The sequence below is a fragment of the Sarcophilus harrisii genome, chromosome 2 (genome assembly GCF_902635505.1).
Source record: "Sarcophilus harrisii chromosome 2, mSarHar1.11, whole genome shotgun sequence".
Lineage (NCBI taxonomy): Eukaryota > Metazoa > Chordata > Mammalia > Dasyuromorphia > Dasyuridae > Sarcophilus > Sarcophilus harrisii.
The window spans coordinates 618,358,626-618,375,110 of NC_045427.1; the positions used below are offsets into that span (position 1 = coordinate 618,358,626).

At 37.5% G+C, this 16,485-nt stretch overlaps 2 protein-coding genes across 3 annotated transcripts in view; one reads left to right on the top strand and one right to left on the bottom strand.

Moving 5' to 3' along the window:
* STOML1 (stomatin like 1) overlaps positions 1 to 16,485 on the top strand; it is a 67,774-nt gene that overhangs the window by 34,760 nt on the left and 16,529 nt on the right. The gene's annotated exons all lie outside the window — the stretch shown is intronic.
* The window catches only part of LOXL1 (lysyl oxidase like 1), a 45,191-nt gene continuing 44,014 nt past the window's right edge, over positions 15,309 to 16,485 (bottom strand). Inside the window, exon 7 of the mRNA XM_031956633.1 lies at positions 15,309 to 15,636. Coding sequence (XP_031812493.1) covers positions 15,630 to 15,636 — 7 coding nt within the window. The 3' untranslated portion in view covers positions 15,309 to 15,629. The remainder of the gene's footprint in view (positions 15,637 to 16,485) is intronic.

A 16,485-nucleotide genomic window follows, 5' to 3' on the forward strand; every position in this document is an offset into this window, starting at 1 on the left:
CAAACCGTTATTTTGCTGTACAAAAGAATCAGCTCTGAAATATTGTACAATTAGCCTGTGAAGGAAATAAAAAAATGTAGGTGGCAAAAATTGGGATTGGGAATTCAATGTAATGGTTCTTAGTCATCTCCAGAGTTCTTTCTCTAGGCGTAGCTGATTCAGTTCATTACTGATCCATTGGAAATGATTTGGTTGATCTCATTTTGAGGGATGGCCAAGTCCATCAGAACTGTCATCAATTATATTTTGTTGAAGTATAAATATCTCTTGGTCCTTGTTTCCTCAGCATCAGTTCATGTAAAGTCTCTCCCTTTCTAAATCTTCCTGTTGGTCATTTCTTACAGAAAATAATATTCCATAATATTCTATTCACAATTTATTCAGCCATTCTCCCAACTGTGGGCATCCCTCATTTTCCAGTTTCTACCACAAAGGGCTGCCACAAACATTCATCAATACAGGTCCCTTTCCCTTCTTTTAATCTCTTTGGGATATAAGCCCAGTAGTAACCTGCTGGATCAAAGGGTATGGACAGTTTGATAACGGCATAGTTCAAACTGCTCTCCCAGAATATTTGGTTGTTCCAAACCTCCACCAACAATGTATCAGTGTCCCGTTTTCCCGCATCCCCTCAACAATCATTATTTTTTCCTGTCATCTTAAATTTGACGGTGTGTGGTAATATCTCAGAGTTGTCTTAATTTGCATTTCTCTGATTAATTGATTTGGAACACTTTCATATAATGGTAATAATTTCAATTTTACCCATCTGAAATTTCTTTCATATCCTTTGACCATTTGTCAATTGGAGAATGGCTTGATTTCTTATAAATTAAGTCAGTTCTTATATTTTTGGAAATGGGCCTTTATCAGAACCTTTGACTGTAAAAATATTTTTCCAGTTTATTGCTTCCCCTTCTAATCTTGTCTGCTTGTTTGTTTGTACAAAAACTTTTCAGTTTGGTATAGTCGAAATTTTCTAATTTGTGATCAAATGATCTCTAGTTCTTCTTTGGTCATAAAGTCCTTCCCTCTTACAGGTCAAATAAACTATCCTTTTCCTCTAATTTATTTATAATTTCATTCTTTATGCCTAGGTCAGAACCCATTTTGACCTTATCTTGGTGTCGGTGTTAAGTGTGGTCAATTCCTAGTTTCTCCATATTAGTTTCAATTTTCCAGCGATTTTTTGTCAAACAATAAGTTCTTATCCAAAACTGGGGTCTTTGGGTTTGTCAAAGACTAGGTTGCTATAGTTGTTGACTGTTTTGTCCCTTGAACCTGACCTATTCCACTGATCAACTAATCTATTCCTTAGCCAATAGCAAATGGTTTTGGTAACTTAGATCTGGTTTAGATCTGGTACAGCTAAGCCACCTTCATTTGATTTTTTTTTCATTAATTCCTTGAAATTCTTGACCTTTTGTTTTTCCATATGAATTTTGTTGTTATTTTTTCAGGTCATTAAAATAATTTTTGGGAGTCTAGTTGGTATATAGCTAAATAAATAGATTAGTTTAATTAATTTGTCATCTTTATTATATTTCTCGCCTATCAAGATCATTTAATATTTTCAATTAGTTAGATCAGACTTAATTTGTGAAAAGTGGTCTGTAATTTTCTCATAAAGTTTTCTGATTTTCCCTTGGCAGATAGATTCTAAATTTTTATATTATCAGTATTACTTTAAATGGAATTTCTTTTAACTCTGACTTTGGATTTTATTAGTGATATATAAGAATGCTGATGACTCATTGGGTTTATTTTTTAACCAACAACTTTGCTAAAGTTGTGGATTACTAATCTTTTTATAGAATCTCTGGGGTTCTCTAAGTATACCATCATATCATCAGCAAAAGTGATAATTTGGTTTCCTCATTGCCTATTCTTATTCCTTTAATCTCTTTCCTCAGCTCTTATTGCCAAACTAGCGTTTCTAATACAATATTAAATATTAACGGTGATATAGGCAACCTTGTTTCACGCCGATCTTATTGGGAATGGTTGCGTTTGTCCCATTACATAATGTTACTGATGGTTTTAAATGTCTGCTGATTATTTTAAGGAAAAGTCCATTTATTCCTATCCTCTCAAGTGTTTTTAAAGGAATGGATTTGGTTTTATCAAATGCTTTTCTGCATCTATTGAGATGATCATATGGTTTTTGTTAATTTGGTTATTAATGTGGAATTATATTGATAGTTTTCTAATATTAAAACCCCCATTCCTGGTATAAATCTACTTGATCATAGGTATTATCCTGGGGATGATTTTCTGTAGTGTTTTGCTAATATCTTATTTAAGATTTTGCATCGATATTCATTAGGAGATTGGTCTATAATTTTCTTTCTCTGTTTTCTCTACCTGGTTTAGGTATCGTACCATGTCTGTGTTAAAAGGGAATTTGGTAGGACTCCTTTTCCCTATTTTTAAATAATTTTTAAAACATTGGGGAATTGTTCTTTAAATGTTTGGTAAATTCCATTAAATCCATCTGGTCCTGGGGATTTTTTCTTAGCAAGTTGTTTAATTGCCTGTTCTGTTTCTTTTTCTGAAATGGGACTATTCAAGCAATTTACTTCCTCCTCTGTTAGTCTGAGAAGTCTGTATTTTTGGAGGTTGTCATCCATTTCACTTAGGTTATCAAGTTTATTGGCATAAAGTTGGGCAAAATAACTCCTTATTATTTCTCTAATTTCCTCTTCATTGGTGGAAAGTTCTCCCTTTTCATTTTTAAGACCACTCATTTCATTTTCCTCCCTCCTTTTTCTAATCAGATTTACCAAAGGCTTATCTATTTTATTGGCTTTTTCATAGAACCAACTCTTAGTTTTTATTAATTAGTTCAATGTTTTTTCTTTCAATATTTTAATTTCTCCTTTTTAATTTTAAATTTCAAATTTGTATTTGATTGGGGTTTTTAATTTGGTCTTTTTTTTTAGTTTTTTATTTGCAAGCCCAATTCATTAATCTTTTCTTTCTCTTTTTATTCAAATAAGCCTCTAAGGATATAAAATTTCCTCTTATTACTCTTTGGCTGCATCCCACAAATTTTGGTATGACATCTCATCATTGTCATTATCTTGGTGAAATTATTAATTTATCTATAATTTGCTGTTTACCCAATCATTTTTTAAATAGATTGTTTTGTTTCAATTACTTTTGGTCTATTTACCTCTAACTTTTTGTTGAATGTAGTTTTTTGCATCTGATCTGAAAAAAGCATTTTATTTCTTTTCTTGCATTTTAATTTAGTCTTTATGTCCTAATATTGGTCAATTTTGAATAGGTTCCATAACTGCTGAGGAAGAAAGTTCTGTCTCCATTCAATTTCTCCAAAGATCTAACATACCCTAATTTTTCTAATATTCTATTTACTTCTTTAATTTCTTTCTTATTTGTTTTGTGGTTTGATTTGTCTAATTCTGAAATGGGTTGAGATCTCCACTATTACAGTTTTTGTTGTCTATTTCTTCTTGCAACTCTCTTAACTTCTCTTTTAGGAAGTTGGATGCCATACCACTTGGTGCAAATATTTTAATATTGATTTGCTTCATTGTCTTATAGTACCCTTTAGCGGATGTAGTTTCCTTCCTATCTCTTTTAATTAGATCCAATTTTGCTTTTGCTTGATCTGGATAAGGATAAGCTACCCTCTTTTTGACTTCACGAAGCATAATAGATTTTGCTTCAGCGTTTTACCTTTCCTTTGATGTATCTCCCTTTTAAATGTGTTTCTTGTAAACAACATATTGTGGGTTCTGACTTTTGATCCAGTCTGCTATCTCCTCCTCTTTATGGGAGGTTCATCCCATTCACATTTAGTTAGAATTACTTATTCTGTTTTCCTGCCATCCTAAAACCCAGATTATGCTTTACTTTTTTCTTGCCTCCCCAACCCTCTTTCCCTTTTTTAAACTTATGTACCCTACGTATCCGCCACCCTCTTTAAATCCCCTCCTCCCCCTTTGATCTTTTCCCCTTCCTTCCCTTATTACTCTTTTTTCTTTTCCCTTTTCCTCTCCCCTTTTTAATGGGGAGAGGGAATTTTCTCTAAAACAAATTTCAATTATTTTCTCTTTGAGCCAACTCTGATAAGGAGTAAGATTCACACAATGTTCCCTCCCCCTCTCTAAATTCCCTCAGATATGATAAGTTTTCCTTTGCCTCTTTGTGGGATGTGGTTTCCCTCTTTTTTCCCTCCTTCCCACCTTATTCTGCCATCATCCCTTTTCCATTCTTCCCTTTTTATGTTATTCATAAAATCAAATTATACATGTATTCTTTTTTGTATATCCTAGAAATACAATTCTCAAAGTTCTTTTTACCTTTTCTGCATCTCTTGAGTTCTATGTTTGGAGATCAAATTTTTTGTTTTATTCTGTTTTTCCTTAGAAACGTGGAATTCATTTGTTTCATTAAATTCCATCTTCTTCCCTGGAAGAAAATGCTCAGTTGCTTTTGTTTATTCTTGGCTGCATTCAAGTTCTTTTGCCTTTGGAATATCAGATTCCAGGCCTTCGATCCCTTTAATGTGGAAGTCAGATCTTGGGTATCCTTATTTGGCACCTCGGTATTTAAAAATTTTTTTGGCTGCTTTAAAATTTTTCCTTAATCATAGTTCTGAAATTTGGCCCAAATATTCCGTTTTATTTTAGGGTCTCTTTCGAATGTTCGATAATTCTTTCAATCCTATTTTTCCTTCTGAGTCTATTTTAATCTAGGGCAGTTCTCTTTATGATTTCTTGTAAAATAGTATCTAGGCTCTTTTCTCATCATAATTTTGGAAAGTCCAATAATCCTCAGATTATTCTCCTAGATCTATTTTCAAGTCTTCATTTTTACCGTAGATAATTCATGGTTTTTTCAGTTTGTCATTTTTTGGTTTTGCTTGACTGATTCTTGCTGTCTCAATGAATCATTAGTTTCTCTTTGTTCAGTTCTGATTTTTAAAGAATTATTTTCTTCATTAGCTTTTTTTTACTTCTTTCTGTATATGTCCAATTGAGTTTTTAAATGAATTGTTTTGCTCTATGGAATTTTTTTCCATTTCACTAATTTTTGCCCAGGATAATTATGGAAACTGAGTCAGGACAATAAAAGAGAACTGTAGCATATTGTTTGATTGTGAGATATTTATGCTTAAACAACTTGTCTAGGTTCTAGACACAAAATTTTATTCTTCCCCATGATCTGCTCTTTGGGAAGGGATTTAGGGGTGTTGAAGGCCCATCCTTCATTAAATTCTTACTTCCTGCTCCCCTAATAAACTGAGCTGTCTGACTCTGTGTTATTCCGAGCCCACCCCACTGCTAACTTGTGTTTGTAAAGCTGGCCAAATTTGAGACACATCCATCTGAGGAGTGGAACAAGGAGGGGGAGGACAATGGGGAAAAGTGTCTCATCATACATAACCCAAGTGGGGAGGGGAGGTGACTTCCAGGCCAATCTCCCTAATTTGCATTTTGAACTAGTGACAACCCTGAAAAGAAAAATAAATCTCATGCATTTAAAAAATAACCTTCAAGGACATAGAGTTATTCTGACTAACTGGAACAAAATCCTGCCAAGCTGGGAGGGAAGCCCCCACCCCACCCAGAGGCAGCCCTAATGAATACATAAGAAGCATTTGAGATTTCTCTGTATAGGAGGACTTCATGTGCACAAGTATTCAAAAAACAATTTGTTCTCTTGCTTTGGCCTGACGTTCCTCTGGTGGTTGTGTTTACATTATTATTTTTCTGGAAGGCAATTTTCCTGGCAAATACATCTGCCTTCAGAGGCTCTGCCTTCATAGAATGGGCATTGGGAAGGCTGTGGCCTAAACGGAGTTCACTGGGACTCCTAAGGGTCTTAACTAGTCTCCTCTGGGCTAATGAAGCAACCCAGTGATCTTTCCAAAGGAGAATTCTGGCAGGAACGCATCTGGAGTTGGGAGCGTCTGAGGAGCAGAACCCAGAGGCCTGGCTTAGGCCTGCTTTATTTCTGGGCTAATTTTGGGGGATGTCTTTTGTTTCTCATCCTGCAGCCCCTTCCCTTCTACACTCTCACTTTGTTCCACCATCTTCTCAAGCCAATCCAAACACCGGCGACCCCTTTCCAATTTCTCCTCCTCCTTTCCCACTCCCTGTCTCATCCTCCCTCCCAGCTGAATCCAAAGAACCAAAAAATCATAGACTCTCAGAACAGAAATGGATTTCAGAGGCCATGTAAAGCTCGGGGAGTTCTTCTGCCAGAGCCTGAAAAGTAATTATTTAGCTCATGCTTAAAGGATTCTTGCCTTGGCCCGCGAGGCAGAGTGTGTGGACCCTGGAAGAAGAGAGACAAAGGGCTTGGGACAGAGGACTGCAAAGAATAGAGGCAAGACAAAACCATCTGATCAAGCCTCATTTTAATAGTACAGATATGTATAGCATCAGGGTTGCAGGAACTTAGTACAGGGTGGGGGTCCTAGACAAAGGATTGGTTTCCTGCCCAAGGATTAGCTGCTCAGGTGTCTCTGGTTGTAGGAAGCTCCATGATGTGATTAGGGGATGCCTAGATATCTAGCTATTCAAGGTTAGGGCAGTCCTTGGTCATGTAGGATGTGATTAGGAGATTCCTCCATGATGTGATTAGGAGATTCCTATTCAAGGTTAGGGCAGTCTTTGGTCATGTAGGAAACTCCATGATGTGATTAGGAGATTCCTGTTCAAGGTTAGGGCAGTCTTTTGGAATGTGGCCTTATCACTTGTATGGCTTTATGGCCTTATTACCTGTAGATCAGTGCCAGCTCCCCACAGATTCTATTGATATTTCCCTTAGGTGGCTACCTCTTCTTGGGATGTTCTTTCATCTATCAGTTCTCCTGTAACTCCCATACCCTCTATCTAATTCTTCTTTCTAGGACACAGAAAAGCAGTTTCCTTTCTCTTGGACATGACAGCCCTTTACACACTTCCATTTCTCCCCTAAGTTTTCTCTAGGACAAACATCCATCCTTCAATAGTTTTTCCTTAGGTTTCTTGTCACTGCTTTTGCCTTGCTCTGGAAGTGCTTCAGATTGTCAATGTTTTCCCTAAAACGTGGTGCCTGAAAACAGAATTTCCCATTCATTCTAAATCTAAGAAGACCAGCTAAGGGCAACAGCTCTGGGTGCACTCACAGGCCATGGCTGTTGAAATTTATTGGATGGATAACACAGGGATTTGGGGTATTGGATAAAGAGAATTTTGTGAATGAGTGCCGATAACAGAGTAACACTGTTATCAGCTGAATGTGCTGGTAAATGTTTAATAACCAGTGGACAGAGTTCCAGCCTGGAAGTTAGGAGGAACTTCCTCCTAACTTTGAATTCAGTTATTCAGATACCAGTTTGTAGCATTGTCTGATTTCTGAGGTGTAAATGCTCACACCGAAAAATTTAACAATCAGCTCTTCAGTGCAAGCTGGTTCCAAAACAACCCGGTTGATACTTCAGAGAAAGATAGAGTGAGGAATGGGGGATGAAGGGAGGTGGGAGTTCCTTATTAATCCCAAATCCCTCCAAAAACAAGAATCTTACTTTGTCTACAAGTATTCCTTGGGTCTACCTCTGTCTATCCCATTACACTTATTTTTGTCTGTCTTGTATCACTTCCCTTCCCCCAGTAATATATAAGTTCCTTAGGGACAATGTCTGAAGCACAGTATAGTACCGTGAAAAGGGTGAATGTGTATCACACATCTTGGTGAATTGTATTAAACCGAGTTCTTGGTTGTTTGCCCATAAGTTTTCTTTGTAGAAATGGATAACAACTTAAATATATCTGAAAAAACCTGATACTCAAAATATAAAGGGAATTAACACAACTATGTAAGACTAAAAATGGTCCCCAGTAAGTAACCAACAGATGAGTAAATGATTTTATTTCTTTTTCTCTCTCTATTTTTCTCAATTGTGTGTGAAATTTATTTTTTTAATTGAATTCCAAATTCTTTTCCTGTCTTTCCTTCCCCTTCCTTGATTATTCATGTGAAATCATGTGAATACATCTCCATATTACTCATGCTGCAAAAAAAAAAAAAAAATCAAGAAAAGTAAATTTTTTTTTAAAAGTATGCTTTAATTTTCATTTATACATCATAGTTCTTTCTTTGGAGGTAGACAGTTTGCTTTTAACCATGAGTCTTCTAGGATTGCTTTAGCTCATTGTGTTTCTGAAAAGCATTATCATTCACAGCTAATCCTTATATAATATTGCTATTACTGTATACAATGTTCTATTTCATTTCATATCAGTATGTGTAAATCTTCCCAGGTTTTTCTGAAATTTGCCTGCTTATCATTTCTGATAGCACAATAGTATTCTATCACAACCAACTTGTTCAGCCATTCCTCAGTGGATAGGTATCCCTTTGATTTCTAATGCTTTGCCACCACAAAAAGGACAATAAGTAAATTTAAAAATAATTCTAAGGTCTTTTCAAGCTCCAAACACTACATTTCTATAACCATTCAGCACACTGAGCTATTCCCAGGTTCAGAGTAATGTTTTAGTCATTACTTAATTTAAAAGTTTGGCTCAAACACTCACCAATACATTTTTATGCCAGACAATACCAAATAACAAATCAATTAAAAGAAAAACACATTTAATTAAAACAAGAGAACAACATAATAAGGAAATGAGTCAGGAAATAAATGTTTTCTGGACCTATTAACAAATAGCTGTTATCTCCTATGCCTTTAGAAAAATAGTCTTGTATTTCCCATTTAATTTCTCTATGTCACCAACACAGAAGAAGGATACAGTTGGTTTTGACTCATGGTACAATGTTGAGACCTAGAATTTGAAGATACTTTTTGCCTGCTCACATCCCCATCGATCTTAGTGGACAAGGTAATGAAGACACTAATTCTTCAAGGCCTGATCCCTACAACCTCTTCTGGTGTTACTCCTGCAATTATCATCAGCAAGGGCTCAATGCGAAGCTGAAATTCAGGATGTCATGCCCCCAAACTACTCATCCCTTCTCATTCCTTGCCAAAGTCCTTTCCTTGGCTCAATTCTCCTCTGCTGGTTCTAACTCTAATGAGAATAGCAACATGCTTGGAGAAATCAAATCCTAGCAGCTTCTTGCTGAAAGAGAAACCCAGGTAGCAGATAAGTCCAATGAGCTTAATTCGAAATGCCCCTGCAGGTGAAATTCAAAATATTATGGGAGGAAGGAGCATTCTTAGAAGATGGAATGTATGTTAAAGGAAACCAAATGCTTCAGGTTTAAAGAAAATGAGTCGAACCAAGCCTAGGAAAATGTAGACAAGCTACTGATGCATTGGAAAGAGATCTGAGTTTGGAGTCAGGGGTTCTAGTCTTTGAATTGCCAATTAAATGTGATCCTATGAAAATCATATCACCTTGCTAAGCATTTGTTTCTTGATTTGTGAAATAAGGGGATTGAATCAAATGACCTTCAATATATTTTCCAGCTATGGCTTTACAAAAATCTCAATTGATCTTTATCATAACTCTTCAAGGGAGGTGCTTGTATTAACCTCATTTTACAGATTAGGAAACTGAGGCAGAAAAAGATTAATTTACTTGCCTAGAGTTCCACAGGTTCAAGAAAGGATTGCCTACATCCTAGGTTTGGATCCTTCACAACTCTTGTGTAATTTTGCCATTTAAAATTTCTATATCTTCTTTTGATGAATATGATTCCCCCTGTCTCCTCTGCATCTCAGGTCTCTTTCCTTGTTTTTCTTACACCAGCTCTGGGTGGAGAAGCAGCCAATTCATAGATTTTGAGAAGAGACATTAGATGTCATCTAATCCAACTTTCTCATTTTATCTCTGAGGAAACTGAGGCTTTCAGAGGTCAAATGTTTTTTCCAAGATCATGCTAAGATAGTAGTGAGTAGAAAACCCAGCATTTCCCCTTAGTTGCTCAGTAAGGCTTTGCAAGGCAGTTCTTATATTGGGTGAATTACAGGAAGGCGGCTTGCTGGTGCCCTCATTAGGTAGTTAGGGAGGAGCAGAATTTCAGAAGGCTGAGGGTCAAGCGAATGGCGGAAGGTGAGAAACTGGGAAATGCTCTGATTTTGTAGGTCAGTGGGAAAGATTCATTCTTGGCCTTTTAGGGTGTTTCTTTATTCTGTCTTCACCTTCTCCTCCCATTCCAGACCTCCAGACCAGTCTTACTTCAGGAGAGCCTTTATTTCCAGAGAAGGAGGAGACAGTGAATTCCCCATCTCAAGGGGAATGGTGATATTGTATAAGTATTGAGAGAAGGTACTGGGTGATGCCTGAAGGAAAACATTCCATTGAGTTTGTCAGAATATTAGGTACTTTGCAAGGCTAAGGATTGTACATGATATCCCTGGATAAGGAATCTTATCCCTCCATTATCATCTCATAGAAGACTCACTTTGCCTAGCTTAGATATTTAATGATGATGATGATGATGAACTTTCAAATCACCTCATGGAAGAGCTCACTTTGCCTAGCTTATATATATAATAATAAAGAGGATGCTGGATCCTCAAATCATCTCATGAAAGAGCTTACTTTGTCCAGCTTAAATGTTTAATAATAATACTAATGATGCTCAATTCTCAAATCACCTCATGTAAGAGCTCATTTTACCTAGCTTAGATATATAATAATAATATTAATAAGTTTAGTGACTCACTGAATAAAATGTTGGGCCTGGAATCAGAAAGATATTGGTTCAGACATGACCTCGAACTCCAGCTGTGTGACTCTGGGCAAATCACTTAATCTCTTTCTGCTTCAGTTTCCTCCACTATGAAATGGAGTTAATAATAGCATCTATCTCCCAGGGTCCTTGGAAGGACAAAATGAAATCCTATTTGTGAAGCATGTTGCCCAGTCTGGCTCATGGTAGGTCCATAACAAATTCTTCTCCCTCCCCTTGATGGTTTGGTCCCTGGTAATCCCCCTCCTCAGTTAGTATCTATATGGCACTTTAAGGTGACAAAGCACTTTGTGTATGTGAAGTACATGGAGGAGGGAGTTCCTGAGGAAGACCTGGCTTCAGGACTCCTCCATGACACCTTCTAAGCTCCCTGGACCTTTCTGTTACATGGAGATTATGATACCTATAGCAAAGCTTATTCAACTATGGGTCGTGACCCCAGATGGGGTTACATAACTGAATGTCGGGGTTGTGAAATGATGATATATAATCCATAACTGTTTTATTCATATATCTATTTTTGTATATCTCTATACCTGGAATCATGTAAAAATTTATCAGGTAAAAAGGAGTTGTGAGTGAAATAGTTTAAGAAGCCCTAGTATTGTTGATATGAGGCTAAATTGAAACAAGCAAGACTTTTTCAGACTTTAAAATGCAGCATAAATGTCAGTTATTATTATTCAGTTTCTAGGAATGTCCCCTTTCCTTTTAAGGACCTGAATGTCCCAAGTGTGTCCTTAACAACATGAGAATACCTGATTGATTGATGTGTCCTTGAATTCACAGGCTTAGAAAAAGTTTTCCAAACTTTCCCTCTCACTCCCACTTAGACTGATGGAAATCCACCTCTAGGAAGCTCAAATCCTTGAGTACACACCTGCATGTTCCTTCTCATACAGCCTGTCTCACATCTCCCAGTTGAAAAAGCATCTTCTCCTTGTTCCCTCTAATTTGGATGCAACATGATATAATGAAAAGATTGCACTAGGAGGGAGGAGACGAATGCTGACTTTTTGGGTAGCCTTTAGGCTTTTGCTTCTTTTTCTATAAAATGAGTGTTCCTCCCAATTGAGAGGTGGGGGAATATGGGTGTAAAATGGTACATACCTAAAAGCAATCCCTATACCTATTCACAATAAGTACCTAAAAGCAATCACTATGCCTATTGATTTTGCATAACTGTTTTTCTTTGTTACAAGGAAGAGCTCATTTTGTTATAAGGAAAGAAGTGGTCATATATTATTCAGGGATGATTGTTACATGAAAAAGGACATCAAGAAAACTTATTTGAAAAAAGTAATGAGGATGTTGCATCAAATGATTTCTAAAGTTTCTTCAAACTATAATTCTACAATTCTATGGTCTAAACTACTTTTATCCTAACATGATTCTTTTATTTGGAATAGTATTTTATATATTTCCCCAGTGACATATCAAGAAATTTTTCAACATTTATTTTTATATCATACTTTCTAAAGTACCCTGGCTTTTTCTCTACTCCCTCATTCCTCCCCTTTAATTGTTTTACTTGTAAGGCAAGGGTCCTAGAGATTCAAAGATGGTGGTTCAGACTCTAATGGACATGATGATTGGGGCATGAAATGGGCCTAAGGTGGATTTGGGGATCTGAGAAGGAGTCATTTCCCTGCCCAGGTGTCTCTTCAGTCTCTTGTTCTACTTTTTTGTTTGGAAGTGGATGCATGCATGATAAATTCCAATCCCTTCTAGCAGGATCTCTCAATAGAGTCTGTTCTGCCCAGGGAGGGCCGGGGCTGCAGCTGCTGCTCCTGAAAGAGTGAAGTCCAGGTGGAATGTACTGATTGACAAGAAGGCTTGGGGAACACATTCCAGTCATATTGTCACCATCACCCCCTCCCTGGCCATGCCTACCACGACCTGAGTTTCTCAGGCTCTGCTGCTTAAGACTGGGATTCTTTGGAAGGAGGATTAACTCCCTCTCAGCAGGAACTGCTCCCTGGGTCCTGGCTCCAGACAACAGTCTCAGCTTCTTATCAGAGAAGTCTCGCTGACTGGGAATATGTGAGATAGTTAGCAGAGCCATGAAGTACAGTGGGCCCCTGTTGGGAATGTTGTGGATGGATCTTGCCCCGCCTTAAAAATTTTCATTGTCATCAATTCCTGAGCATTTACAGGAGTAGAAATATGATAAGCTTTACTCGCTCCTCCAAAATTGTATTTATTTCTTCTGACACTGACGTTGACCAAAATTCACTTTTATTCTGGGAGATGGTCTTTAAGAATTGATGTGACTGAAAAGTTCAATACCAAAGATCAAATCTGGTGATGAACGGCACTAGTCTCACATGGCATCCGTCAGCCAGCCTATGGCCCTGGACTGAAACACGGGAGCCGTTATATTAGCATGTCAGGTCTTGCTTCAAACCTTTCAAGCCCTTTCATATCCATCATCAGATATATTTTTTATATAATTAGAACATTGTAGTTCCTTGGTCAACTTGGGGACTGAGATAGAAGGCACCCATTTGTCCTATCCCTTTCACCTGGGAGAACTGGTACCCTAGAGAATGGAAATGCCAGGGAAAATGGATTAGACTTTGGAGAAAGAAAAAGGATGGAGAGTTAAAAAAATGACAATCACTATATGGCCAGTCAACTTTTTGCCTTTTAGACACTCCCAAGATGAGATTTGAATAGTGAAGGGAATAAGCTAGTCCTAGTGGACAAATGAGAAATGTTGAGTAAGAAGGGGAAGGCATCCTAAGAGCCAAGTGATCGGGGGCTGCAGCAGCAAGCAAGGTTTGGAACCAATATTGATGAATGAAGGATGAACTAGCATCTACCCTGCCCACAGGACTTAGTCTCTACCATCTAGTTCTTTCTGTAGAGGTGAAATGTGGAAGTGGTTCGACTCTTAGCTCCTGAACTATATTTCTTTAAACTCCTCAGTTTTGGCTTTGTCGCAACAAAAAAGGTTACCTGGTCTAGGGGGGACTTAGGAGCTGAGTCCATGGTGAGTACTTGATATACTAATTTAATACTTTTCTGCTAGTATGATTAAAGAACTCTATTCACTGTGCTATGCTTTTGGGGAAATTTTCTATTGAAATGCAGCAAGGATTTGACAACATCTTCCTAAGGTCATTCCTAAGTTTTCCTAAGGGATGCGAACACCAAAAGCCAGGGATCTGATAGGAGGCATTCACTTGTACCTAACAACATGAATGTTAACAATCACAAAGAAGTTAAAAAGAGGAGAGAGAGAGAGAGATAGCTCTTTGAGAGATAGAAAGACCAATTACCAGGAGTGTATAACGCCTGGGGGTAATCCTAAACAAAATCAGGCAACTGGTCAACAGTGTCCCTAGTGGTTAAATAAATTTTATTGAATTAAAAAAAATTTTTTTTTGTCCACCTCTAATACAAACATTGCTGCCTAATTTACATCCCTAACCACCATTCTTTTGCTTGAAGAACAGAATTGGATTGAGGTAGTGGAACATTTTGGCTTTGACATCAAACTATAATTATTAAATGTTCCTTTCCAAGCAAATAGATTGACCCTGCAATAATTTATTTCCAGTATTGTATAGTAGAATGAGTTCTTGATTTGGAGATGGAGGCCTGAATTTCAAAAGTGATTTTATTATTTGCTGTGTGAGTCTGGCTAAGTGACTTAGTTCTTGTCCTATTCCTGGTTATCTTTTCAATTTCTTGCTGTAATATGTATAAAGCCTCTAAAGTAGATGGATTTCTTAATTTCTTCAATTGTAAAATGAGGATAAAATTATGATTATTTTTTTCTTTCTCCTTTTTTTTTTTTACTGAGGCAATAGGGGTTAAGTGACTTTCCCAGGATCACACAGCCAGGAGGTGTTAAGTGTCTGAGGTCAGATTTGAACTCAGGTCCTCCTGACTTCAGGGCTGGTGCTCTATCCACTGCACCACCAGCTGCCCCAAATTATGATTCTTTTAACATAGATAAATTGTTACTTTAGATAATAATAGTTTAATTTTCTGTAATATTTGAAGGTTCACAAAATACTTTCTTTACTACAGCTCTGCTGGGTGGAAATATTTCCCTCCTCATTTTATAGATAAGAAAACTGAAGCTCATAGAGTTTAAGTAACTTAGGGTCACATAGCTGGTAAGCAGTGGAAGCAGGATTTTTATTCCCAGAATGAGGGGTAATGTTTTAAGAAGACTATGAACCTCTCAGTTTGAAGTGTTCCTAAGTCCTTGGTTTGGAAAACCAGACAATGTCAGTGTTGAGAATCTGTCTTAAGATTGGCCTACGTGACTGCCAGTTATTTGCTCTGTGAGCTTGATACGGAGGCAGATGTGACCCTTTTTGAGGTTTTTTTTTTTTGGGGGGGGTTGACAAAAAGGGATTCCCGAGGTGGAAAAAATCCTAATTTTCAGAGTAGAGGAGCTGAGTGCAAATCCCTGCTTTACTTATGTGGCCTTAGGCAAACTGCTTATTCTCTTTTGGATCCAATTTCCTTATTTATGATAAAAGGGTCTCTTTTTGGCTCTAAATCCTGTGAGTAACAGTGGTTTAAGCCCCAAAAACCTATTATAGCGGTCTAGTCTCCTGGATATTTGCCCAGAATCCTGTCGGAGCCAGATGAAATGGAGATCAACAGAGTAGAAAATCTTGTTTTATTCAATTTAAATCATCAATAATCTTCACTCAGCATTGTGGTCAAAATAATAAAAATTTAAAAAAAAAAAAAAACCAACAACCAACACAACAAAGTTTTAGGGGGAAGTTAAGTATAAAAATAAGACCTAGAGTCACTTAAATCATCCAGTTTTTTCCATGATGCCAGGTTCCCTTTCCTTCCTGTCCAAGGTCCACAGGGCCCATGAGGGTTTTGTCTGTGTTCACAGGGCCCAGAAAGAGTCTGACCATGTTTGGAGAAGGGTGGCTTGGGTGGGGTGATATCAGTGAATCCTGAGCAGGTCAAGATCTAAGAGAAAAGAGGCAAACATATCAATCAGCAGTCATGGGATAGATTTCCACCACTTCCCCTCATTTTGTTTGGCTTCCTCCACCCTCCTGCTGCAACACAGCCTTTCCTCAAGGGTAACACATTATCCTGCTCCCCTCTCCATCCTAGGAATGTCTGGATGCATTAGACATTATACATGACTCTACCTTGGAATTTTAAAAAGTCTTCTGTAACTCCCTATAATTTCTTGGCTTTGCAAGGCTCTCTCCGAGAAGTCCTCAGCTTATCCTTCCTATGTCCATATTTTCCCCTCCCCATGTTCGTATTTCCACCTTCTTCCATCTTGACCATGCTTCCTTTCTTCCCAAATGGTGGGTCACAGAGCTCTCTTGTCTAGAAAGCTTTCCCTTCCTGCCCTCCCAGTCTATAGCTCAAGTTTCACTTCCTTCAAGATATCTCCCTTGTCCACCTCACTCTTCATATCAGTGTGGCCTTGGGCAATAATGGTAATAACAACAGTTAACCTTTATATAGAACTTTGTGTTTTGAAAAGCAAACATCTCATTTTATTCTTAAAACAATCATGTAGGGAGGTGTTATTATTCCAATTTTTACAGAGGAGGGAACTGAGGCAAGCAGACACTGAGTGTCCTGTCCAGGGCCATACAGCTAGTAAACATCTGAGGAAGGATTTGCACTCGGGCCTTTCTGACTCTAGATCCTGTATTGAATCATCTAACTGTCTAATATTTGAGGTTCACAGACCTAGGAAAGATTTAGCTAAAGAAGGAAACTCCTGTTTTTATTGAAGTCTTCCTACAATGTCACATTTTGGTATGAATTTATCCCTTTTTTTAAAGGTTGTGT